Below are 25,971 nucleotides of genomic sequence, written 5' to 3' on the forward strand. Positions count from 1 at the left end.
GTCCTGAATTCCAGTGTTTAAGTTTAATTTCAGACTCTTAACTAGTAACTGTATTTCCTTTATTAAATTTTGAAGTGTCACTCATAAAATGCTGTTGCACTAATAAGTTGAGGGAATATTTCAAATTTAAGGCTAGGTTGTGATATAATTACAGTTCAGCACTTCTGTGTATATGTTAGCATACCAGAAAAGGTCTCGGTCTTTGAAGGAGTTTTTTGCAAATTTTCTTAAGGAAATACTTATTTCTTTGATTACGTGCCATTAAAAGTCAGATAAATATGGTAGCACTGGTTAAATACAGAAGCCATGTGTATCTGCTCTCAACCTCGCAGGGGAAAAAGATTTTTAGAAGTAAACTTGAAGACTTGGAAGGAGGCCTGCTGCTGAAGGGACACTTGACTAAAAGAAGAAGAGGACCACAGCATTCTGATTATACAGTTGAAATTTTTTTTTATGAGAAACAAACTTAAAAGTAAATTGACATGTATAAGGACTTAATGCACTACAACCCCATCCCAGGAAAAAAAAAAAAAAGGCAGGAAAAAATTTGAAATTGCCTGTAAAATGTACAAGGCCACTGATAACAATGAGCTTCTGGTTTCTGCAAAAATGGTGCAATGGCAAAAAGAAGTTTTTTTTAATGAAGGACTGAAAGTGTAATGTGTAAATGCAAACAAAGCAGCTTTTGTCCTCTATATAATAAAGAAGTATTGTGTGACAGTGTAATTTCTTTTATAATTCAGAATTGATTGATGCTCAGTGAGGTCTGTGGATTGTAGCCTTTTGGTGTGGGTAGATGCACTTGATATGTGTAATAATGTCCCCATTCACTGGAGTGGAATCAGTATTTGAAAACTGCAGCTAAACTTGCTGTCTCCAGCACCAGTGGCATGACTGATTGCTGAAAGTTGGAGCATGGGACTTGAATAGAGGTTTGGCAACACAGGGGAAAATGGTTGTCTGTTTTACAGTGCGACATGAGGCAATATTTACTCTGCTCTGTTTCTCCCTTTTCCAACCAAAAGGCAGGTTGCCAAGAACAGGGACTGAATGGTTTGGATCTTTAGTTAAAACCATTTTGCTACACTGGAGTAAAGGAGATGTGCAGATAGCTCAGGAAATCTGAAAGTTGCCTTCTATTTTGATGATATATAGTGGCTGTGCAAACTAGGTGGCTCATTCCCTACATGTATTTTTTTTTTCTTTCTGTCCAGTATAAACTTCAGCCTTGTTTCTGTCTATATCACTATATATCACTCTCTTTTTAAAGAGAAGTTACTAAACCCAAAACTTTCTCATGACAAATATGTTCAGTGACAGAATTTCTATGTTTCTGGACTTCAGAATTTCCAGAGGAGTCATAGCACAACTGAAGATCCATGTATGATAGTCATTGATATACATACGTACTTCCAGACACATATAATTACATCTTTAGCTGTTACTACTTGCATATTTTTAGGATTAAAGTGTTCTAGTTTGTGTTCTGGAGAAATCAAGATACTAATTGTTCTGCAAGCTCAACTGAGGGAGTGCAGTTGCTGCTTTGGCAGCTCCAGTGTTCAATTATAAGGCTTCAGCCTCACAGAGCTCATGTTGAAAAAGCTCTAAAGTGTCAGATCTCTTTTATTTACCGTCTAGTGTCTATGCAATTTATTTATCGAGCTGTTCTCCAGCTGTGAGGGCTGGTTTAAATGAAATTCTCATAGGATTGTTCCATCCACATTAAACTCTGAAAAAATCCTACATAGTGAGATTTAATGCTAAAGCCCTCTGTCACTTAAAATATTTAAACCTTTCAGCAGTTTAATGATATACAGAGTTTCTTCTTCTGGAGCACCTTGCCCTGCATGAAAAAACCTCAACTTTCCAATTGCTATTAAATCTTTAAAACGCTCTTGATTTTGTCCATTTAGTTGAATCTATTATGTTAATCTGACAGTGCTTCAGTGTGGTGCTAGAGAATGAAATATTTTTGTCCATCTAGCTAAGTATGGTATCCTAATCAATGAAACAAAGTCTAGGAGATTTCAGGTAACTCATGACAGAATATTCTGTTATTGAGTGGGACTTGTTAGTATTGATTTTGGTATTTTAAACCCACTTATTCATTCCCTAACTAACCTAGAATATAAATGCTGAATTGCTTACAATTCATGTAAATCAGGGAAAGTTTTCTCTGACCTATAGCTCTTACTACAAAACTTCAGAAAGCTTTTAATAGTTTCTGTGGTTTTCTTCAGGAGTTAACTACTTTGAATAAAGATATGAATTTTTCTGAGAGAACATTTCCTTCCCCTATCAAAAAGAACTATGATTGGAAAAGGTAGGGAAATTGGAAAAGTTAGAGCTAAAAGTTACAGAATGTGACAGAATTAAACTATCCCAGACACTGATTTATTTCCTGCAATTGCTTTCTCTATAGGCTAATAATATTCTGGGTTGTAAATTTAAAAGCTTTGAAACCTAAAGTTTCTATTCACCGTTGTTTTGCTGGGGTTTTTTTTGTTTGTTTGGGTTTTTTTTTGGTTTTGGTTTGGTTTTTTTTGGGTTTTTTTAAACAATGCTTGGTAAGATGAATATGCATTTTTAAAATCTGCATATTTAAAAAAACAAATTAAAAAACAAAAAAGAAAACCTCACCTTTTTGTAAGAATGATGAATCTCTGAGTCCACTTAACAGCTTGTTGGTGTTATGAAGTTAAACAATTTTGGTTTACAATTGAAAAAAAAAGGTGAGTTGGGGGAAAGGGAGCAAAGAAAGATTTTTTTTTTCTGCTTGCAACATTGAAATTTCTCGTATTTGGACGTGAACATTCAAATATATTTATTCATCTTACTGTGTAGTGTAATTCAGTTTTTGGTAGTAAATATATTTATCATTATTCAAAAATAAGTTATTCACTGCCATCTCTATATTGATGTAAGATTTTCATGCTATGCTGATAAAAAAAAAGACTGAAGCTCATTCTGAATAAGCAGGAAAATACAGTTTTCAGGACTTTCCAATTTCATATTTTCCCGTGAGTAAGGAAAGTCTATCTTTCCCTCAAAATTCCTAGTTGTATTATGCTTTTCTGCTGATGCTGGTGCACCATATATATACACAGTCAAACCCTCCAATGCAGGTCTCAAAAGGACGCTGGCAAAGCACCGTTAGTGTCTGTCATCTCAGCTGTACTGAGATGAATTCAGAGCTTGGATTCCTCAAAACCCTGGGAGTTTAAGGAGCTAGTATTAAGCTTTTCTCTCCCTACTCTCTTTCCTGCAGTACCTGGGACATGTCGAAGTGGATGAATCCAGAGGAATGCATATCTGTGAAGATGCTGTGAAGAGACTGAAATCTGTATGTATATTTTTTTCGTGACAAAGTTGGCTTTGGGGCTGTGAGTGTTACTGGAAAAGGTCCGTCCGGCAGCAGTGCCCCAGCTAAGGACTGAACTTTTGACCCATGTTAGGAGAACAGTTGGCCGGTTTGGGAGCTCTGCTGCAGTTAGGGGGACATGCTAATCTGATGATGAGAGGGAGAGTTACAACTGTCCTTTCTACTTGTAGAAACTATTTGCAAAACAAATGTGTAAATTCTCTGTGACCTTTCAGGCTAAGTTGGTACCCATATGGGACTTGAACCATTGTTTTTTTTAACAGCTTTCTCCCTCTCTCTCTTTTCTTCTCCCCCTCTCTCTCTTTCCCTCTGTTGCCTGCCACTTTAATAGTGACTTAATTCACCATTATTATACAAAATATTACTTGTTTTAGGCTGCTTTTTTTCTAATGCACTGCAACATTGTAGTCATGCATGAAATAATCTGGCTTGCATCTGCTCAAAGTGGCCTGAAGGCTGCCTAATTCTGATATGCCATGAAGTGGGCTGCTCTTAGTTTGGCTTCTGTGAACGTTTGCTCCTGTAAATGGCACTCGTTCAAAGCTCTTTGTAGTCCTGTGGCTCATTTGAAGAGGTCTTATCATCTCTTTCCTGAAGTAATAATACCACAAAATCCTGCGGAAATAGCAAACTCCAGAAAGCCTGGGATCAGTCTGTCAAGGAACTGAGGCTGAGAAGAGAACAGGAGAAAGGACATAAAAAATTTGAATTTTGAATGGAGATAGAGAACTGCGATCCTTGTCATTACTTCTCTTATATGTTTTAGCTATATACATTCTTTAGTATGCCTTCAGTGGAAGAAACTCTTTTACCCTTGCAGCTCAACGAAATCACTGGAAGTCCATCAAACCCTTCTACTACACCTTTGCTAACTTAAAATATCTACTATTGGACATCCCTTTATTTTCCTCACCAAATCTGAGAACTCAAGTGGCTTCCATCTAGACTTGTTCTTCTCTTCTTCCTAGCACACAGTGGAAGATTATAGGTTGTCTTCTCTGCCTTCTGTTGTGCTGTAAAGTTTCTGAATTGGTTAGTGCTCTGATTAAAATCAAGTCTTTTCATTCTTTTCTCTCTCAGCTAATGTGTAGCAACCTGTTAAAGCCTCATCCCATCTGTTCCCATTCAGTCCACAGTGATTAGTGATTGATTTTTATTAAAAAAGGCCACACAAAATAGAAATTAGTTTCTTTGTTCTGTGGATTTAGCTTATGTACCTGCAAGTACTGACCACACAATGAATTGCATCCATTTTTTTTCCTTTTCTGTTTTTTGTTCTCTCAGAATACTTTCTGTTAGCACACCAAATAGCACTGCAGCATCTACTTTATGGAACTTCTCTCACTCTCTTCCCTGGAGAGCTATGCTTTGAAGTAGCTGTTTTTCTAGTTACAAAAATCTTGCAAGTCCACAAGTCAGTGAAGAGTAGCTAAACTTATAATTAATGAGACATAGTAAAAGCATAGCACCCAGTTTCTTCTGGAATCTGGATAATTCCAGGATTATGATTCTTGATCACATGAATTATTGATTCAAATGTCAGACTTAGATATCTTTTACAGTGCATTCCCTGGAAATAAATAGTTAAAGTTCTCCATTCTGTGCTATGTCATTATTCCACATTGTCGAAGATGTGAATCTTACCTATTCCCCTAAATTAAACATTTTTCTTCAGATAATTTTGATTTTTTTTTTCTGCAGTTTGAAGTTTTTGGTGTCTATTTATAAACTGAGCAGAAGCAGACATCTCTTAAAACTGCTGTTTACATTGTCTCCTTTGTCAGTGTTGGAAGTTGAGAAGTAGAGGTGAAATTCTCTTTGGGCCCCAAGAGAAAGATTCAGATTACTGAAAGTACTTTATATATGCTTTAGTTCTAGACTCCATCAGATCCAAGGTTCATTTGGAGCTGCTCACTGCAATTCAAGCCCTACCCCTCACCCCAGCATGTAGATTTTAAACCAGAGGCATTTCTTTAGGACACCACTACTGCTGAAAGCTCTCTTCTGTACAATACGCTCTCTTAATTTAGCAGAAACCAAACACAGGGTAATGTTTCAGCATACGAGGAATGTGATAAGAAAACAGTTTGTTCTTCTGGTAGTCTCTTTCTTTCACATTACTTAGTTATTTTAGTGGGCTTTCTCTTGGTTTTGAAAGAATTACAAGTTTAAGGTGCAGTACTCTCATACTGAAAGACTAGCTTAAGGGAAATTGGACTTCACTTTCCGTATGCTTAAACTACATCTAAATGTATCTGGGCTACTTCAGTCTTTCTTATTTTCTCTGCAGGTAAGGTGTAGGTTTTATAAATCCAGTCAATAAAAATGAGAATTGTTGAAATACTTGTGTCTTGTAGCTTTTAATAATTCAATTCTGTCTGTCTTTACTTATTTTAATAGATATATTTTTCCCTCTTAATTCTTGCTCTACAACAGTTGGAAATTTGTTTGGGGATCTGAAGGCTATTTTTATAGGGTTTGAGTCCTGGATTTTAAAAAAAATTTAATGGGATTTGTCAAGAATATAGAACACTGTTAAACTTGACTGCTTTGCTTTTTGAAGGAAAAGATGCAAACAGATCTCTCTGTCTCTTTATTGTGTGTAATAACCTTTCAGGGAATTTTTTTTATTACCTGTTCCTTTTATGTGGCATAACTATTTTTGAATATTGCGTCTTGCAGAACCTGAAACCAATTGATGGGTGAGCATTTTATTCAGACATTGTTTAATTGACAACTGAGTAAAAGAAGCCACTTTTAGCTCAAGAATCCCTCATCCATACTGTATTCTGTTGTTACAGTTTTGTATCTGTAAAACTGCATACCAACAATATGTAATTTTCTGCCAGATGAAGTGGCACTAGAGTCTCATTAATAGATCAGAAATCCATGGATTCAGTTATTACTCTAGTATTAACATGGGTTTATATTATCAATGGACCTTGCATTTTTCCCTTAAAAGAGTATTACCAATGTAGCTTACATTCTTCCCTTAGTAGGGATATATCGCTAACTTTGTACACATTTCCTGTCTGGTCATATCCTTGTAGTTGGACACTAAGCTCTAAATGGTTTCTTTATAACCATTTCACTGAATTTAAAATATTTAGTGCCAACTAGAAAGTAACTTTAAGAGCCTTGTAAGTGTATTCGACTCAGGTGTGGTAACATCACATAAAGACAAAAGTATACTCTCTCATGTCATATTTTGATTTTAAATCAGCTTTAGCTTGTAGTATGGTTTCTAACTTGCCACTTTTTGTTTTAAATGATGCATTTATTTTAATGTATGTTCTTGTTTTAGCAGGTAAAGAGACATAATTTAATGTTTTAAAATATGCATTAGTTATCTCTAAACTACATTAACTTAGTGTTTTTTAAAACCCATTTTGCATGTTGCCTTTTCCATTAACCCTGTCTAGTTTATTTAAAAAAATAATCTTGTTTAACAAGCATTTTGCTGAGAGTAAAATTAACCATCACCTAAAAATGAGGTAGCTTCTGGTGAATCTCTTCAGCTTTTGCTGTCTTTAGAAAGCTGTTATTTAGTGTAATGCAATAGTCATTGCTCAACTTGGCAGCAGCATCCAACCCCTTCTCATTATGTACACTACATTGCGATTAATCCATTAGTTCCCCTCCTAGTGTTCAGCACATCCTGTCCAAATACAGAACCGTTCCTGCCTCCTAAAATTCTTAAGCTTTTCAGCTGATTGAACTTGAAGATGTTCTTTATGAGTTGACATAAATGCGCAGATACTCGGTAAAACGTGCTGTAGGAGGACATGGGGCAGAGAGGCACACAGCAGCAGAGGCCAGGAAATGCAAAGTCGAGATTGACGCTCCCTTCTTAACTTTGTTCTTCCTGGCTTTTGTTGACTTGCGTGAGAACCATAGCTTTGTTTTAAATACAGCCTTGTTTATCAGTCAATTCTCGCGACACTGCCTCAGGAGATTTCTGGTAATATTTTTAATATAATATCATCATTGATCAACAGGTTAGAATTGCACAGTGTAAATGTGGGGTCAGGAGCTGTCACAGAGATGCTCCCTGTCTCACCTGCAATTCTCCACCTCCTCCTCGTTACTACTATACAATAGCTTTCTTAGAAGTGAAACAATTTGAAAGGATAGCAGGAACAGCTCTACGCTTCATGTCAGCTTCCCTCAAATGTGGAGCAGCACATGGCTGTGCTCACAGAGCACCAGGCCTGGGCAAGTGTTCTCTCAGCCGATCGCTTCCGATCTTCTCGTTTAATTTCCACAATCTGATAACGAAATAAAGCTAGAAATAAAACTAAACTGCATGCAAATATGCTTAAAATTGCATGCTGCCCTCTTCTTAATGCAAACATAGCAAGCAGTATAATCGCTTCTAGGCTGAAGAAATTTAGGAAGTCGTAATTCAGCCCTTGGTATCTTTGCACTTGTCTAACTGTCCTTCCCCTGTCTGAGCTGACTTGAAAGGCTGTTCAACCTATTCATTCAGAGTTGCAGAATGAATAACTAGTATTTGCTAGTAATATATAAATATTACGTAAAGTCTTGGAAGACTTTAGAAAAAGAGGAAGGGCTCTCATTTGTGTTTTAGTTTTACCACAAAGTAACATGAAATTCTTCACTCTTCAGTAAAGACTGCAAAAGATGTGAAGCATAAGAGTAGTGTGTAAACCAGACCAACAAATAAATGGAATAAAATGAAGCAGTATTTACCCCTGCTTTATAACAGCCATACATGCTTCTCCAGCTTGCAGAGCATTTGCTTGGGAAAGAGTGATCGATACAGAGCAAACTTGACTGCAGTTCTGGAGTTAGAACTTTGCATTTCACAAGAGCTCATACAGTATTTTAATTGTTTAACCACTGTGTCTGCTGCCAAGTTTGGTTTATAACCTGACTAAAAGGGACTAAACAAGGGAGAGTGAAAATAAAGTAACCACCTTGCATGAAATTGGGGCTGAGGTTTTCTTCTTTCCACCAATTTCAGGGCAGTAGCTTGTTAGAATTGTGTGTGTGCCCTTTGATCTGCATTTTCATGGGATTATTTTCACATTTGCCTGTCGCACCTTCTCATGGATAACTCTAAAACCCCCTTCCTTTCCCTCCAAACCCTATTCTTGTGTGTGCTTGTTGGTTTGAAAACCCTGGGACATTTTAGCTACCTACAGTAATAGCGCTCGACTTGTCCCCCCTGTTCCTCCAGGAAAGGAAGTTCTTCAAAGGCTTCTTTGGAAAAGTAAGTTTAATGCCTTGTTTGTGCTTGCACTATAAGGAGTTACATCCCTGGTATAGCCTTGCCGTAAAATCAGGGTGTTGAGAGTTCCTAATTCCATTTCAGAATATTTGCTTCTAAAACAGACTTGGGATCAACGTAAGAATACGGTTTAAAAAGTAACCTGAAACACAAACTTAAATCTCTATGGACTGTATTGGAGATCCAGTGTTCTGAAGTGATTTGGTCTTCCTGAAAAAAATTAAAATTTTCCTTTTAAACCCTTAAACTTGTGCCAACCTACATTACCTGGGCAAATACCTACAGAACAGTTGAGGTCTGTGCCTTGTAAGTGCTTCATGCTCAGCTGTCTTACAGCATGAGTTGGTCCCCAAATGTTGGCACTGGGAGAAACTGGTGTGCCATCTCTTAAACCTTCTTTTTTTGAGCACAGTCCTAGTTCAAAGGTATATGGAGATGAGACCAGGCATTTACCTACTATGTTTTCCTAATTTCAACTCAATTTACAGTTTCTATCATTGCTCTTGTTTTCACAAAGACAGTGTCTTAGACAAGAAGAGAAGCAACTCTTTGTCCTTATTAAGAATGTGCTGTACTGTTGACTGGGTGGTTTTATTCCTGCTGTCTACACCTCCACAAGGCAGGAAGACTGCTCTCTCTTTTCCCTCTCATCTCTTTCCTCCCTCTGTGTTTAAAATTTCATAAAACATTTTAATTTAGCTTTCGTATGGAATTAATCTAAGATAGGGCTTCTGAAATACCTTGTTACAAGATGAAACTTGGCTTAAATAGAAACTAACAGGTTGGTAACATCCATGCATACTGGAGTCTTTTGAAGATTATTCTGTGGTCGTGGATTTGTTTTGGCTTTGCTTGGGGAGTAAGTGAGGTTTTTTCAGCTGCTGCTTTTTCACTGTTCACTCAGTTAGTGATGCATGCCACACAGGGACAGCTGTTTCCTCAGTTCTGTTTTTTTTCTATGATCTGGGAAAGCACACTTCTAAAGTGTCGTGATGGTGAGGAGCTAAAATACAGTAGATGGCAGATCTGTCAGATTAATGAGATAATTCCTATGCACAAGTGAAATTTAAGAGCTGGAATCTACAAAGACTGGAGTCAAAACATGCTGTTTGCTTTCGAACCCAAAATGCTAAATTGAAAACGAACAGAAAACCCCTACCTCAAACTGATCAGATATGTTAGTTTTCTCTCTGCTTGTTGTTATTAACTTATGTTAGGATACATGAGAAAGCAAAGATGTAAAAGGACAGATATTGGCATAGCACTTAGATAAAAATCTTTCTTTGACTTTTTAAATTTTTAAATATGCCATGTTCCCTATTACATCTCAGTTGCTTTCTTAATGAAGTCTGATACTTTCTCACAGCATTGTAGATTTGCTTTGTCTTGTATTATAATATTTTGACAAAGAAGGACCTACTTCTACTTCAGCCTGTGAATTACATTAATTAGCACTGAAATCACTTAAATCCATAGTGTTTAGATATCCCCACAGCACCAGTATGGAAGTGCCTTTTTTGCAGCTTTGGCCTACAACAGTAACCCACATCTAGGGAAATCTGCAAAGAAAGGGACAGCTGTTCTCTTATTAATAATTGAGAAATACTAATAACTCTAATATCTTTTGGCTGTCTCATCTGTAATTTCTCCCCAGATACATTGCACTGGGATTAATATAATATTCCAAATTGCAGAGCTACTTAAAACACGCTCACAGCTCTCAGAAAGTCAGTCTAGACATGTTTGCTGCTTTCCCTGTCCATATTTTTCTCCCTGTAAAAGGTAAATCTGATAGATTTGTGTCTGGAAATGTTCAATTGTTTAGTATTGAAAGTACTTTTTTTTCAATATTAAATAAAAATGAAACGTCTGTTGATAGCTCTGGGTTAGGCTTCTGCAGTTATCAAATAAGCTGCCTCTTTAGGCGGCTCTTCACCTTTTTAAACTAAAGGTTTTCTGTTGTAAAGTGCAGTAGTACAGATTTGATGATCTTTCTCGTGTTTTGCTTCCACTGAGTGTGTGTATGTCTCATCACACAATGTTTTATCTGGAGTCTGAAATGAAAAAAAATTCTTTATATATGCCTCAGACTCCACATACATCTTTAGAGCTGTTTCTAAGTCCCAGGCTAGAATAAAATAGGCAGAAATACTAGAAACAATGTAGAAATGTTTAAAAAATGCATTATCGGGCAACTTTAATTGTGCTCTCATGGCCTTAAAACTTTATTTTCCACCTTACAATAGAGTAGATACTTTTTGTTTGGTGGATGCTCATCTCTAGGGCATGGCCAGCCTGTCAGTGAGGTTTCCTTTGTGCCCAGCCCACCATGGTCCTGCTTTGTCTTCGGGCATGGAAGAAGAAGGAGTGCCTGCCCTCCCTCCTGGAGATGTATGAGGACTCTGAAATTAGTCCAGATAATGAATCTTGTATTGCAGCAGCTTACTGACCTCCCTAGAAGTGCTGAGCAGTGAGGTTTCTATCGGTGCTGACTCAGCACTGACAAATCAGGCTTCCGGGAGTCGGTTCCACACGTGGCTCTCCTCAGGCAGTGTTGTCATCCAAAAACTCTGAAATTCATATGAAGACAAGCTACTGCTCTGAATCTCCAGGTGAGGTAGCAACATTTAAGACCATACCATTCCAATGGATATTGGCTATTTGCTTTAAATATTTGTGTTTGAAGTTGCCTAAACATTGCAGTTTAGTATACAAGCTACGATCCTGCACTGGAGTTTGCTTTCCATCCAGTATCTTGCGTCTGGTCTGATCTTTGTCCAGTATGTGCCAGAAGTGCAAATGCTCTTATCTACTTCATAATCATGATTTACTTGGCAGTATCCCGCCCATAATGGAGTAGTACTTTGATTTGTATATCCAATATAAACTGATTTGGAGAAGTATGTTCCTTTAAACATCACTGGGAGGCACAGATAAGCTGAGAATTCAGTAAACGGGAAAATCATTCGTTGCCCAGTGATAGTAGCAGTGGGTGTGGGGTGTAGACTGTGAGCACTTAACCTTTCAAAGCACTTGCATCCAACCATCCATAAATCTAGAAGAAAGAATTGAGAGATGAAAGTGTGTTTTCTTTTTCCCTTAATGTAGCAAACCCACATTAGGTTATCTTGCATGTTGAAACTTATGTTTCTAGTGGAAAGAGAGGACTTAGAAAGCCCTTTAGCCTTTTCATTTTATTCTGAGAAACATGAAGTGTTAGCTATTTCTAAATCCTCACTTGGTAAAAAAACAGGTGAGGAATAGCTCTGCTGAAGATCATTACTGTTTTATGAAGTACCCAGCTCAGTTAAACTTGACTTTAATACAAACTTTAGAACTGTTCACAGTTTCTGTAGGAACAAGACTTTTATTGTTTACTGGGTAAAGATGTGTTGCTCTTGTTCTAATGACAGTAAACTAGTAGTTACCTGCAGGCATTATCTTCTCTTGATTGTTTGTATTTGCTTGAAATAAAGATCTTTAAGACTATTAATGGCTATAAGAAATTGATGCTCTTTTTAAAACAGTTCAAAGAGACAGACCTCTACAAACCATTTGTTTTGGAAATAATAGGGACTTCTAGGGTATGAAAGCTCTCTGAGCGTTGAAAATACAGACTGCATTTTGTGGGTATTGATACTTACTGCCTTTTAAGACCAAAATTTCGAAGTAACTTTTAAATGCTGCAATATTTTTTAACACAAATGATGGTAAATTTAAGTACATCTTCCATTAAGAGTTGTAATGTTTCCGTTAGGCATTCCAGATTCTGAATGAATACCCACGCTGGATGGTCATTTAGAAACTTGCTTCTGCAAGTCCATCTCTGTAGTTTGCTTTCATGCTGTGCTTATTTTCTCTCTTTTCCCTTTAAACACTCTTCTGTGCAAGTCAGTGCCATTCTCTGTTCTCACCAAGCTTTTTGAAAATGCCCGGGGTGTCATTGCTGCTTCTGAAATGGGGACAGATAGTTCCTCCCCAGAAAACAAAAGTTCTGCCAGGCCCTTTTTCTTCACACTTGCTGCTTTCTCTGAGAATGAAATCAATGTGATATAATTGGAGACTTTTCATTCTAAGATAATTCATCCTTACGGTGTTAAAATTGGTGTTGCAGACTTGGAACATGCAGTAGCTTATGTCAGAATGTGTCCTGGTTCCATTACTTGCTGAAAGAATATAAATTACATTCATTTGCAATATACTATTAAAAAATGATAAAATAGTTGTAATTCTTGCTTGAAGCCACTAGCTGATACCCCTACATCTTTTTTGTTGTTGTTGTTGCTCTCTTCACTTCCTGGAGTGGTCTCTGGTGGGTGCCATTGGCAGCCAAAAACTATGTAAACCCAGTGCTTAGAAAAACATTATGGGGAGAATATTAACTGGTTAAAGTATGGGGCTTGGGAATTAAAGTAACACGCTAAGAAGAAAAAAACAACTGTTTTTCTAGTAGTAGTTCTCAGTAACAACCAGTAAAATTGTGTTGACCTATTTTCTTTTGAATGAATTTGTTTCAGAAGAATATGGTGTTTATACTGTTTTCTGTAACCTGCCCTGGAAAAGTAAACAGTCTAGAAAGAATCTGTAATTTAAATGGCTCCTGAAGCCTTCCTGTGTTTCCCACTTTTACTTACCCTCAGCTTGCAACAGCTGAAAGTTCCCACAGTTGGGTCTTGGATAAAAGCCAGACCTCTCCTCCGCTACGTCACACTGCCACACACCATTGCTTTTTCAAGATACACAGCAAATGGTTAAGAAATCTTATTTTTCTGCCTCTCTTCCAAGATTTGACATTTAGCTATTAATAAATTAGTGAAACATGTTTGGATTATCGACCTTAGCATTAGGCTTATGAACTCGATGAGTTACACAGTACCTGATGATTTTGGGGTGCTTTTAACACTGGTTTGAGGTGATGCCATGATTCTGCCATGTGACTATTCGGGCAGAGGGTAGGGCTGGTGGAAATATCAGGTAAGAATTTTCCTATGTTTAAATTTGTGCTAAAGAAGCTACCTGTGGTGTAACTCCTTATGAATTAGTGTCTTCTGACTCTAGTGGAATTTTTCACCCACTTGGTCAATCTTGAATTCTTTACTGTCAGTGGATGTACACCTTATTTTTGCCTCACCTGTCCTGTGCCCTCTCCCCATCCCCACGATGTGCTGTTTCTGAAATATTGGCTTTGGCTTGGTTCTCTGAATGTTTTGCAACTTGGATTGAGCTTTGGGCACCCTACTGACCGTGGACTTCATCTACACTTAATGTTATGGTTCTTGGAGAGGGGAAGCAGGTGGCAGTCTGCTTTTGGCATAAAACTGTTTTGTTTTTGTTTTTGTTTTTTTCCCCTTATTTTTTTTTTCCACTTGAAAGTCTGGGAAGAAGGCCGTCAAAGCAGTCCTGTGGGTTTCGGCGGATGGACTCAGAGTTGTAGACGAGAAAACAAAGGTTAGATTTCCCTGGGCAAAAGTTTTAAATCTCTCTGTAATAATGTATGTGCTGTATCTTCAAATGGACACCAATCTTTATGTTAATGCAAATGTTGGTATTTGAAAGGAAGACTGAAGTGTGTAATTAGCTTAATCATTTCTTGCTTTGTAAACATACATACGCCTGCTAATTTTTTTCCCAGTTAATTCCACGCTATTCTCGAGACACATTTTATAAAAAATGCAAGTGTAGCACAAGCTTGGAATATTTTTTGTTGCATTTACTGGAACAACCATTTTTTCCCCCCAGTAAGTTCTATTGACAGTGAACTTGGAAAGTCCCTTGGCTTTGTTCTGCACAACTGCAGAAGGTTGCAATAGTAATATACAGGCAAACTCACATTAATCAATACAATATATATATAAATCAATATCATTTTCAGTGCATCCAAATCCTAGAATGGGTCTGAAAGGACAAGAGCTTCCAAGAATGCAATGAAGAAAGTAATCTAAATAGGGGGTTGTGCCTTCAGACTCAAGCTAAATAGTATCCGAGTATATCAGATTTGATAGCCTCTAATATTAATCTAAGCTGTTGGTCTGAAGGGGAAGGCTGATGTATTTGTGGCATCCTTCTAGATTGTTTTACAATTTTTTTATTGTGAAATTACAATTTTTTTGGTGAAATAGCAGAGTATGTACTACCAAGGCACCTGTGTGCAAGTAAGAGCAAATGATTCTTGGTTTTATGTAGATGTAGGCAATTAGAAATAAGAGCTTTAAATACTAGTACAAGTGTACTAGTATTTAAAAGATGGCATGGCTATCAGAATGGTTTTAACTCTTCTCAATCTGAAATAATTTGCTTTATATTCATATCATTTAACACTTACTTTGTCAACCTACAAGATATTTCTACAAGCCAACACTGGCAGGCAGAGATAATTCACAGCCCTCTGCAGTACTGCCTGTCAAATATCTGCTCTGTGGCTAGACTTCTCCAGGGCTGCTCTTATGGAATGCTTCATCAGGGCTAAAACTGCCATCTCTCAAGAATCCAGTTCCTAATACAAACATACTGATGGGAGTGAACTCAGTCTACTGATTGCCTCATTTAAAAGTAATAATACATTATTTTTAGAAATGTTGTTGCATATATGTAATATTTTCAAATTGAATTTTAATAAGATGTGCAGACTCTGGAGTTAATTTAAAGTATGGGATTTAAAAAGAAAATATACTATTGCCTCCTGGTGGTTCAGTACATCAGCAGAGGTGCCAAATACTAGCCGTCAACCAAAAGAAAGAATTTTGAAAAAAAAAAAAGTTGAGAAAATAATTTTAAATGAATATGACATAGTCTTAAACTGTACTATCTCCTTTATAAAAACACTTCTATATCAACCTATGGGACTAAATCAGGGATGTTTAGTACTGCCAGTGCTGTTGGTGCTTTTCCATTGCATCCCAGCTAGTTGGCAGATCAGTTTTTGCTCTTTTTGTAGAAGCTGCTAGACTTTTTCACACTTGAAGAACTTTCCCATAAGTTTCACTTTATGTTTTAACCACAGACTTTTTAAGACCTTTTGATTGCAAGACTATGGAGCTGCTGTAAAAATAATAAAACAAAATAAAAATAAAAAAATAAAACAAAACAAAAATGTGTGCTTCCATAGTCTAGAGAGAGATCATGGGAATTGTTTGGATCCCTAAATTTTTAAGTGGTGCCTTGGCACACTTCTACCAAAGGTATCTGTTGGAAAATGTAATCTGTTCTTTTTGTTTCATAAGGGGAACAGATTCTGAGTGGTGACTTTGTTGACAGTTAATTTATAGCCAGATCAGCTTACCCTCTTTTTGCTATAACTCATCTTTGTGCAGTTACTACTAAAAATTACTTTTTCAGTGTTTTTCCATATTTGCTCACATTTCCTTTATTGTGGGGGGGTATTTTTCCCTCTAGGATCTTATAGTTGATCAGACAATAGAGAAAGTTTCTTTCTGCGCACCAGACAGGAACTTTGACCGGGCGTTCTCGTACATCTGTCGAGATGGCACAACGAGACGCTGGATATGCCACTGCTTTATGGCCGTGAAGGACACGGTAAGTTTAATGTGGTGTGTGCCCAATGCTTCTAGCTCCTAGCTAGAAGTAATGGTCAGAAAAAATTGAGTACGTAGAATACTGCAATATGATTTGACTCCATCTGGAATATTACTTACTTCTTAAAAATTATTTTAGTTCTAATTCCCTATATCTGAATTATTTGCCACTGCTCTGGGGTGTCGTCTTGTGGAGAGAAATGGTGCTCAGCATGTGTATAAAAGGAAAGCAGTCAACCTCAGATATCTGCAGCTGAAAGGAAAATCTTCTCATCTGAAAATATTTACAGCCAAAAACTGAATTGCTATGACAGTTTTTCCAGGATAAAATCAAAGTAAATACAGACTGGATATGAATGCAGTCTCTTGTATGCAAATGTTTTCTTGAATGTTGAGGAATGGAGCTAAACTTAATTAAATTAGCATTCTGTTTGCTTCTAATTGATAGAGGTGTTTTGAGTGGAAGGTTTAAAATAAGTTACCTCTATCAGTTTCTTGCTGTGTAATCTTAAGTAAGTTATTTAACTCCATGATCTGGCCTTTCCCTCTCTCTGCTTTTTGTTGATTCCTGCCTTTATTATATTGTGCTTGAAACCTCATGCAAACTTATTGCGTGAACTCCACAGAGCTGCATGTTCAGAGGAGTGATACTTGACAATTTATCATTTCTCTTTAAACAGTGAAGTTAGAAATTCCCAGTAAAACTTAAGCTAGAGCTGGAACATTTCTGTTTTCCTCTGTGAATAACAGGTCAATTCACTTACTGATTATGACAGATGAGTTGAGCTACTGGTAGCAATAGTGCATCTGACTCAACTGTGACCGCCGTATCAGCTGGGTTGCTGGACTTCCTCCGACTTGAATTTCCTTTCCTTATTGCAGTTATTGGATAATGGATCCTTTTGACCTCACTGGTGAATAATGGAAGTGCTTTTCAGAAGGCACTCTTAACTTGTGTATTTGGTCAGGGCCATTAAGAGGTGTAAGTACTTTTAATTTTCACACTTACACACAAAGGTTGTGTCTCCCTGAGCCCTCTGTAAACTTGCTCCGAGAATAGCACCTATCTGTCCTTCAGGACTTACACCTTAAGATGACTTCAAGAGAGCTTCTTTGTGCACAGATGTATCCAGAGGCAAGTGATCAATGCGGGCACATTATCACTCTGTCATCCTAGTAACAGTTGAACTGAACAGGTTATCCAGCAGTCTCCTTCATTCCTGGGTGGCCTTCTTGAACACGGCTTGTGCATTAGCAGTTGGGTGTCTTTATGTACGAGGTTTAATTTTAGAGCCGTACTAAAGGCGAGTAATTACAGTAGTTCTCTGTAATGCCTGAATTAGATGCGTCCATAAAGGCAGGTTATCACTTTGCGATGCTTGAAGCACATGTATGTTTCTGATCCATTCACTGTATGATGCAATGTTGTCTTGTGCAGGGGGAAAGGTTGAGTCATGCCGTGGGCTGTGCATTTGCAGCGTGCCTGGAGCGAAAGCAGAAGCGAGAGAAGGAGTGTGGAGTGACTGCCACCTTTGATGCCAGCAGAACCACATTCACTAGAGAGGGGTCATTCAGGGTCACTACAGCTACTGAACAAGCAGAGAGAGAGGAAATTATGAGACAGATGCCGGATGCTAAAGGTACGGGACGCAACTTAAACAATCATCTGTAGCGAGCAAAACCAGCAGTGAGGCCTGTGCAAGGATCTAGGCTTGACCTCCTTAGAGCATTCCCTCTCTTGAACCTTGCTATGTTCAGACAATATTCCCAGACTCTTGTCACTTCACAGGATGCAAAACTGCTCCCAGATTCACTCAGAGCGCATTTTCCCACATTCCTTCTAGAAAAGGTGCAAGTGGCTTCATATGTGAAAGCTGCTTCTGCTTTGTTTTGTCAGCCTGCTTTATGGCAGAGAACACCGTAGGTACTATACTAAAAGGCTTTATTAGAAAATTATTATAAAAATAGGACAAGTTTGCCAAACACATCTAAAGCTTATGGTGAATGAACAGAAAATGAAATGGATTTTTCTTAAAAAAGAATGTAATTTTTTTACTCTTTTTATGTTAGATTACAGAGTGTATGTATAGAATAATACTGCATGAGGGAAGAACAGAGTGTTTTCTAAAAAAACCAGAACAAAACAACCACCCCTTCCCCATAAAACACACAACTGTTACACTGTTAATTATATTCAAAACTCATAACTAACTGACTTTAGAGCAGTATTAGTGTTCTGAAACTGAAGTGTAGAACTTGTTACTCAAGTATTATTACAAGTACTGGAGTTCTACAGCTAACAAAAAATAAATATTATAAATATTGTTCGTAATGTCCATAATGTTCATAATGTCCACTCTCTATAGTGAAGTCAAACTTTTGTTTCAGAGGATTTCACAGCAAGTTTTATGCTGCCCCTCGATTGCAAAACTTTAATCTTTGTTTTCATCATCCATCTGCTTGTTCCCATACGTTAGTTTTAGAATGTGCTAAATGAAGCTTAAAAACAAGGCCTTTGTTACTTGAGGGCATGAGTCAAAGTCTTGACTCAATGAAGGTGTGTGAAATCCTTTCCAAGAAAGACTGATTAGAAAAGTTTCACTTGAACGAGCAGCTGCAACTCATGGGTACTGAAGCTTGCAAGACAACATAATTAGTTCCTCCTACCATTCCGGCTCCTCAGAAATCTCTAGTCTGATTCCTCTCTTTACCAGACTTCTAGTTGTTCTGCTGATGTGTCAAAAAAAAGGTAATTGTTTTTCCTAAAACGTTTGGAAAACGATATAGGTAAAATAATAGTTGATACCAGCAATGAGAGATTTTTCCCCTTGTCCTGCTGTGTTGGTGATCCCCAAAGCCAATTCGTTTATGAGTGAGAGAGAGTTTTCCTAGAGATGGAAAAAATCCCCATTGCTATTTTATTATTTCCTGGAAGAGCTGGGGAGCTGCAGCCTGAGCGCTGAATGCAGCCTAACTTGTTAAGTGCTGCTGCTACCTTTGGCCTGCTAAAGCTTGTGCAGTGTATTTGGCTGCTGCTGATTCTGCAGGGCTGGCAGGGTGGCTTTTGAAAGAGGGTTCTAGAGCTGGGTTCTGTTCCCTGTTGCTGCTGAGCTGTGGCACCCTAAGTCACTTAATACAGTTCATAGTAATATTTTGGGCATGGTTCTGTGTGAGGCAAAGTAGAGGTCTCAAACACACAATCCATTTTTCAGTCTTACTCATAAATGAATTGCAAGTATTTCTAGAGCTGGAGTCTCAGGAACAGCTAGAGAGAATACATATGTAAAGCTGTCATTTCTGGGAAGTGGCCTTAGTAAGCTGTGGAGCCTGGATGTATGTAAAGTGACACGGTGGAGCCCATGGAGGTATACAGAACTGATTTTTCTGCTGTGCTATTAGAAACGCATTTGGTAGAGTACTAGCTATGCAAATCCTTGCAATTTCTCTTTTCAGAACAAATGGGAATGGGGCAGGCAGCTGAACAGTACTTTGCTTTACTCTTCTAACCTCACCCTGTTTCCTCCAGCAGTTGAACCAGAAGTGAAAACAGCAGCACCAGGTGCTGCACCAAACAATACTGCCCCCTCTTCTGGCTCACCAACCTCTCCTACTGCTGAAGTTGCTGCCTCTCTGGATAAAGAAATGAGCAATCCCCACGCTATCCCACGGAGACATGCCCCTATAGAGCAGCTTGCCAGGCAAGGGTCTTTCAGGGGCTTCCCTGCCCTTAGCCAAAAGATGTCTCCTTTTAAACGCCAGTTGTCTTTGCGAATAAATGAACTGCCTTCAACAGTGCAAAGGAAGACCGATTTCCCCATGAAAAACTCAGGTAAAACCAAATGGTTCCAGTGAAACATTAGCTGATATTGTCTGTTCCTCCTTTCTTTTTCTGTGTCTTCAAATAACTCCTTATTTTCTAGTAAATCCTTCTTCGTGTTATCATTTATCATGAAGAAACATTGCTATATGTCAGAAAAATTCTGCTTTGGAAATAGTCAAGAATTTCAAATGCACTGTCCACGTGCAGAAGACAAAATATTGTAATCACTGTCTGAAATACTGGATCACAGCGTGAAGTGCTCCAGGAATGGGTGTTGGTGAATTAGTAGGTGCTGGCTCGTCCTTCTGAGTCACTGAACCAGTTCTTCCACTTACTGTCAGGGCATCTTGAGAGACAAATCCCTTCAAGTCCTTAACCACTTGTCAGGGGATCACGTGATGCTTGTCTGTCCTTCTGCCTGTCTGAATTCTTTCTGAGAGCAATGAAATTGCTTTTCACCTCGCATTAAAAGAAACTTTAATGTTTTAAGTGGTACAGTTTCCACGTGATGGTGCTGTGGTTTTCTAGAAGTGATCCCAGTATAAACACCTGGGGTGCTCAGTACCTTGCATAATGTCCTAGAGTTCCCTTAGCTAGGTTATCCTGGAGGCCAGCTATACTCTCAATTGGCAACAGGGCTCGTTTTGGGGTTCTAAGCTTTGAAGTAAAAATCACTGTGGCAAAGGCAAACTCAACAAAAAAACTTAGTCTGACTTCTCTTATAATCCTTGTTTAGTGACCTGTGCTTTAAGACCAGCACTGAGTTGATGAGTTTTACAATAATAGTGCACTTCTCACTAGTGATACTCACCGAGCACACTACAATCTGAATTTTTCATGATTCAGAACAATTATGATGCATGTTTCCATATATGCCACTGCCAGTGCTGCTTACTGTCACACTACATGCACTGTATTGGACTATCCCTGAAAGAAACAATTTTTGGGCATGCCTCCCCCTATATTTTAGGTATGGTGCATGTTGAGTCCAGCCATCTTACGTTTCTTACAGTATTTGTGCTTGATTATGCCTGCTTATGTCAGTTCTGTGCAATGAAGGACTGATGATAGGTACTTTTGATAAACGATGCAATTAGTAATAATGAGAACATCTGGTAAGCTGGCAGTTTTACTCCAGATGTTACTTTATCCACGTGATACTGATACTTGGTTTAAAACTGAGTGTCCATTTTATTTGAGCATTCAGCTTTTGCTTTTATGATTTTAGCACAGGAGCTGGGGATTTCGGCTACTGCTGAACTGGAACAATCAACATTCTAAATCCAGAATGAACTTGCTGCTCTGCATTGCTGTCAGCACATTTAAACTTCATGTAGTTACTGCAGAAGTATGTTGTGGGAACACTTAAATCTATCACAAGTATTTTTATTTCACAGAGTGCCAAATCTTAATACCAATCCTTGATATATTTAGCACTTTAATACTCAAAGATTTAGATCTCTACTAAAGCTATAGAAAACACTTTTATTTCTACTATGAGCCTCCTTTAAATTTGGAATGGTGATCTCCTTACCTTCTTGACTTAGTCACAAAATACACTGATGTGGTGTTCTATTTTAGGTCAGATCGTCAACACTAATTTTAAAAAAAAGCTGTCATGCAAATCAGTGGCAAGAACATCTAGGACATAAAAGAACTAATTACATTTCAATTTCACATTGGTATTTGTAAATTGTTTCTGTATCCTTTAAACTTCCAATTTAATGAATTCTGTTTACATTTTAGTCCCTGAGGTAGAAGGGGAAACAGACAGCATTAGCGCCCTGTGCTCTCAGATCACCAGTGCTTTCAGCACACCCTCAGAAGACCCTTTCTCTTCGGCCCCCATGACAAAACCAGTGACAGTAGTCGCACCACAGTCTCCTGCCTTTCAAGGTTTGTGATTTCTTTGCGTGCCGCGGTCACGCTGGATTAGGCTTGAATGCACAAAATGTTGCTTTCCAGTAACACATGGTCTTAATTTCTTGTGCAAGTCCTGTTACCAGTATTTAAGGTGAATGCATCCGGCTTTTTTCATCTTGTCTGTTTAGTTTTTCTGTGGTTTTGTTTTTAACAAGAAATCCATGCACCTACCACACGATAGTTACCTGTAGAAGGGACTGGCATTGAGGTAATGGCTATTTTAACATTCTGCCTCTTCAACTGCAAAAACCTTACCAATTGTGTGTCATAGGAACCAAATCTCACAAGAGAAGAGGTTTTGTGCCACCACAATTACTATTTTTCACACAAATTCTTAGATAAGTTGTGGAGAGATAGAACTCATAGCAGCTGCTAATCTTCATTTCATTGCTGTGCTTTTATGCAAGTTGTGTGAAAAAAGAACCACTCCATGTTAAATGTAGTAATTGTTACTTTGTATCTAAAATGTGTTATTTTGAATCTGAAATAATTAACCATACAGTAACTTCTGGTGAGCCCTATCTCTTCCTTATAACAACAACAAATTTAACTTCAGTTGGTCATCAGAATTCAAGACTTCTTAAAATACATAATTAATTCACCATCCCACAATATTCTGAACAAGTGTTGGCTTGGTGAAATGGAATTTACTACTTTTATCGTCTGTCAGTCCATTTTGGCTAATTTACACAAACTGCTGTCATGTGGAAGTGTCTGAAGTTGTTGTATGTTGATAGGTATGACCTGACCCACTAATATTCCAGTCACGTGCATGCCTTGCATGAATTAATCGCACTGATGTTGTCTGCTCCCATTTTAGTTAATGGCACTGCCTCTGCCTTCTGTGTGCTTGCTGCTAAACCATCCCAAGCTGCTGTAGTGTCCACAGCTATGCCAGTTCGTGAAACCAATCCTTGGGCTCATGCTCCTGCTGCTAATACTGGAGCTGCAGCCGTGGTCACTGGTAAGATTGGAAGTAGATCCGGTGCACTGCTATAAGAACTTGGATCGAAAGCACAATTGAGCCCTTGAGACAACTGTCAGTGCCATTTAATGGCAAGTGGAAGGAACAGGAACAAAAGCCGGAAGTAGTAGCCTTTTGCACAAGTGGATGGAGGGAAACGATGAACTTGCTGGTTCTGGGTCTATAACCTGGACTGATTTTTATTTTGGCAGCATTTTAGAAAATTCAGTGCTTAAAAAGGAAGTAATGAAGTTGTGTATGTGTGTGTGTGTGTGTGTGTGTGTGAAGGGGAAAAAAATTGAAGTGCACCCAAATTAATTTTTGTGTGTTCTTTCTACTAACGTACATAGGGATGGATTAAGTTGGTTGCTTAAAGGCTTTAGAGGTTCATTTCCCCTGTTTGGTGAGTTCATTCTGTTCTCCAGGCCTTGTCTGCAGCTATACACAGTGTAGGGAGGTACTTGAAATGGCTGCCATCCATGCAGACACATGTAGTAGAAGGCTACAGTCTTAACTAATGTAATTTCCTGGTGTAAGAGCCACTCGACAAGAGAAACTTGGCTAGTGAAGTAGTAGGTTCTCCTTGGCCTTGTAAGAGCTCCAAACTTTGTCTTCAAAGCAGTTTCTATAGCTATGTGTTCTAAGTCCACCAGTCCTAGCTGTACATTCAGAAACTGATACTCCCCAGTCAGAGGAACTCGTGGTTATGGACTAGATCATTGCCACCAAGTTATGAGTGCAGGCAGCAGCTCTTCTGCACACCCTAAAGTCTCAGATGTCTCCTATGAAGAAAAACACCCATAATCTGCATTTCAGCAACAAAGCCCTTGTCTACTACCCCTTCTTGATGAATGTCTTCCTAGAACAGAACAGTGCAGTGGATGCATAAAGATGCTTCCAGTGTTTGTAGCATCTTTCAGTCGTGGTGGGAGGAGGTCTGTCTGTCCTTGTGTATATCCTCCAGCCTTTCTAACTAATAAAAGGGTGAGGAGTGGAAATATCAGTGACTTGCCCATGCTTTCCTTCCCAGGCACTGAATGGAGCAGCACCTCCTCAGGTGCAGCCTCACCAAGTCTCTTCCAAGGAAATCACAGACGTACTCCCTCAGAGGCAGACCGCTGGTTGGAAGAGGTCTCAAAGACTGTGAGAGCCCAACAGCAGCCAACCTCAGCCCCGGCCCCACAGCCACTGCTCCAGCCTCCTCCAGCAGCTCCAGCCTCCCAGTCAGCACCAGCCTTCCCAGTCAGCACTTTCATTGCGCCTCAGCCTGTGCCGGTGGGTGTGGTCCCGCCCATGCAGCCAGCATTTATTCCAGCTCAGCCCTATGCTGTAGCAAACGGGATGACCTATGCAGCCCCAAGCGTCCCTGTGGTTGGAATCACACCTTCCCAGATGGTAGCCAACGTCTTTGGTACCGCAAGCCACACTCCAGCAGCCCACCCGCATCAGTCCCCCAGTCTTGTCAAACAGCAGACGCTCCCGCAGTACGAAAGCAGCAGCGCCACAGCCAGTCCTTTCTTCAACCCCCCCGCGCAGCACAACGGCTCCGCCGCTTTCAACGGAGTCGACGGTGGGAAATGGGCTGCCGAGGACAAGCATTCCCAGCCCCCCGCGGCTGCTCCACAGGTAGACCCGTTTGAAGCACAGTGGGCAGCACTAGAGAGCAAGGCGAAGCAGCGCACTAACCCCTCCCCAACTAACCCCTTCTCAAGCGATTTACAGAAGACGTTTGAGATTGAACTTTAAGCAGTCCTGTGGGGGAGATGGATAAATTGTACATTAGGATAGAGGGATAAAGGGAGCAAAGGGGACTGTTACCGATCAGTTTGCTTTGATAATCCCAAAGGTCCCTTAAAACAAAAATAGGTTAGAAAGAGGGAGCATTATGGGGAGGACATAAACATACGGAGAATTTAATTTGCAGTTCTTAAAAAGAATCCTGGAGTCACCCCAGTCTGCATTCCCTCCTCACTTGGAAAGCTGGAAGTTGAATGGAGCAAATAAAGGCACCCAGTCCCAAAGCCTGTTCTGCAGAAACATCAATCATCTCACACAGAAAGGAAGGCAGATTTTTGTACCTGTGTCCTTCTGATGCCCTGCAAGTCCTGGATGTTCCCCCTCAGGGAAAAATGGGGTAGGGTGGGGGGGTGGATATGGATGGGATGTTGTCACCTTAGCTAAAGCTAGGTTTGTGGAAAAAGTTGAGCTTCCATTTTGAGTAACAAAGTGAATATTATATGTAAAGAATAAAGTAAAGCCAAAATCTTTATTTTTATGCATTTAGAATATTTTAAATAGTTGGATATTAAAAGCTGTATGAGTTGTAAGTAATCTTGCCAAAGGTTAAAAAAAACGGGGGTTGGATGTAAGAAATTGTACATAAGATTGATTTATCTCTGATTCTTATTGTAAGTAATATTGGGGGGTGGAAAAAGGGGCTCTAGCTTGTTCTTGTATCTGTTCATTGTAAGTAGCATATTGCAACAACAATCACAACCAATAAGTCATTATATCGTAGTTTTAAACAAAGAAAATTAAAGAACAGTATTGTCATGGTTTGAAAACCATGGTGAAAACTTACTGTTTTTTATTGGAATCAATCTACATATTCTATATAGTATGATTTTTCCTTTCATATATTGCTGCAGTTTCTTTGTCTTAATCTATTGGTTCTAACACTACTGTGACAACTTACTGTAATCATATCTACATCCTGGGACTGCCTGGGAAACCATTTTATGTTTGTCTGTCAATAGTTCTTAGCAGTTTTTAACTTTGGTTTTATTTTTTCCCACTGATTTGTGAAACCTTGTGGTTAAGGCTGCAGCTGGTCCAGGTTCTGCCTCTGGTGACTTGTGAAAACCATCTCATTTTAACTTTACTTTTAAACTTTGGCCTTACAAGCAAATGTAAGTTATATATATTTGTACTGATGATTTATAATCTGCTTTAACAGAAATAAATGTTGGTGGTAGAAGCACTGTCTGTGAAAGTTTTATTTCCCACCCTGATTCAGTTTTCAGCATTTGCCCTTCTGGGTATCTTTTGTGTTGTTAGGTGAATATAGGTAAGCCCTGCTCGCCAGCCTAAAAG

At 38.8% G+C, this 25,971-nt stretch overlaps 1 protein-coding gene across 17 annotated transcripts in view; it reads left to right on the forward strand.

Annotated features, from left to right (window-relative positions):
* Positions 1–25,855, forward strand: part of NUMB (NUMB endocytic adaptor protein) — a 91,847-nt gene extending 65,992 nt beyond the window's left edge. For 4 of the 17 annotated variants that reach the window (XM_027879611.1, XM_027879610.1, XM_027879612.1 and 1 more), the window contains 9 exons: positions 3,272–3,346; positions 8,544–8,621; positions 14,013–14,087; positions 16,032–16,172; positions 17,610–17,811; positions 19,698–20,000; positions 21,738–21,887; positions 22,735–22,878; positions 23,909–25,855. In XM_027879611.1, the coding sequence (XP_027735412.1) occupies positions 3,272–3,346; positions 8,544–8,621; positions 14,013–14,087; positions 16,032–16,172; positions 17,610–17,811; positions 19,698–20,000; positions 21,738–21,887; positions 22,735–22,878; positions 23,909–24,624 (1,884 nt within the window). In that variant the 3' untranslated portion in view covers positions 24,625–25,855. Of the gene's footprint in view, positions 1–3,271; positions 3,347–3,716; positions 5,676–8,543; positions 8,622–14,012; positions 14,088–16,031; positions 16,173–17,609; positions 17,812–19,697; positions 20,001–21,737; positions 21,888–22,734; positions 22,879–23,908 lie in introns of all 17 variants that reach the window. The other 13 variants (XM_027879619.1, XM_027879613.1, XM_027879614.1 and 10 more) reach the window with 13 other exon arrangements.
* The last annotated feature ends 116 nt before the right edge of the window (positions 25,856–25,971 follow it).

This window comes from Empidonax traillii, unplaced genomic scaffold, assembly GCF_003031625.1.
Source record: "Empidonax traillii isolate 1590-97213 ecotype Southwest subspecies unplaced genomic scaffold, ASM303162v1 scaffold56:size2478089, whole genome shotgun sequence".
Lineage (NCBI taxonomy): Eukaryota > Metazoa > Chordata > Aves > Passeriformes > Tyrannidae > Empidonax > Empidonax traillii.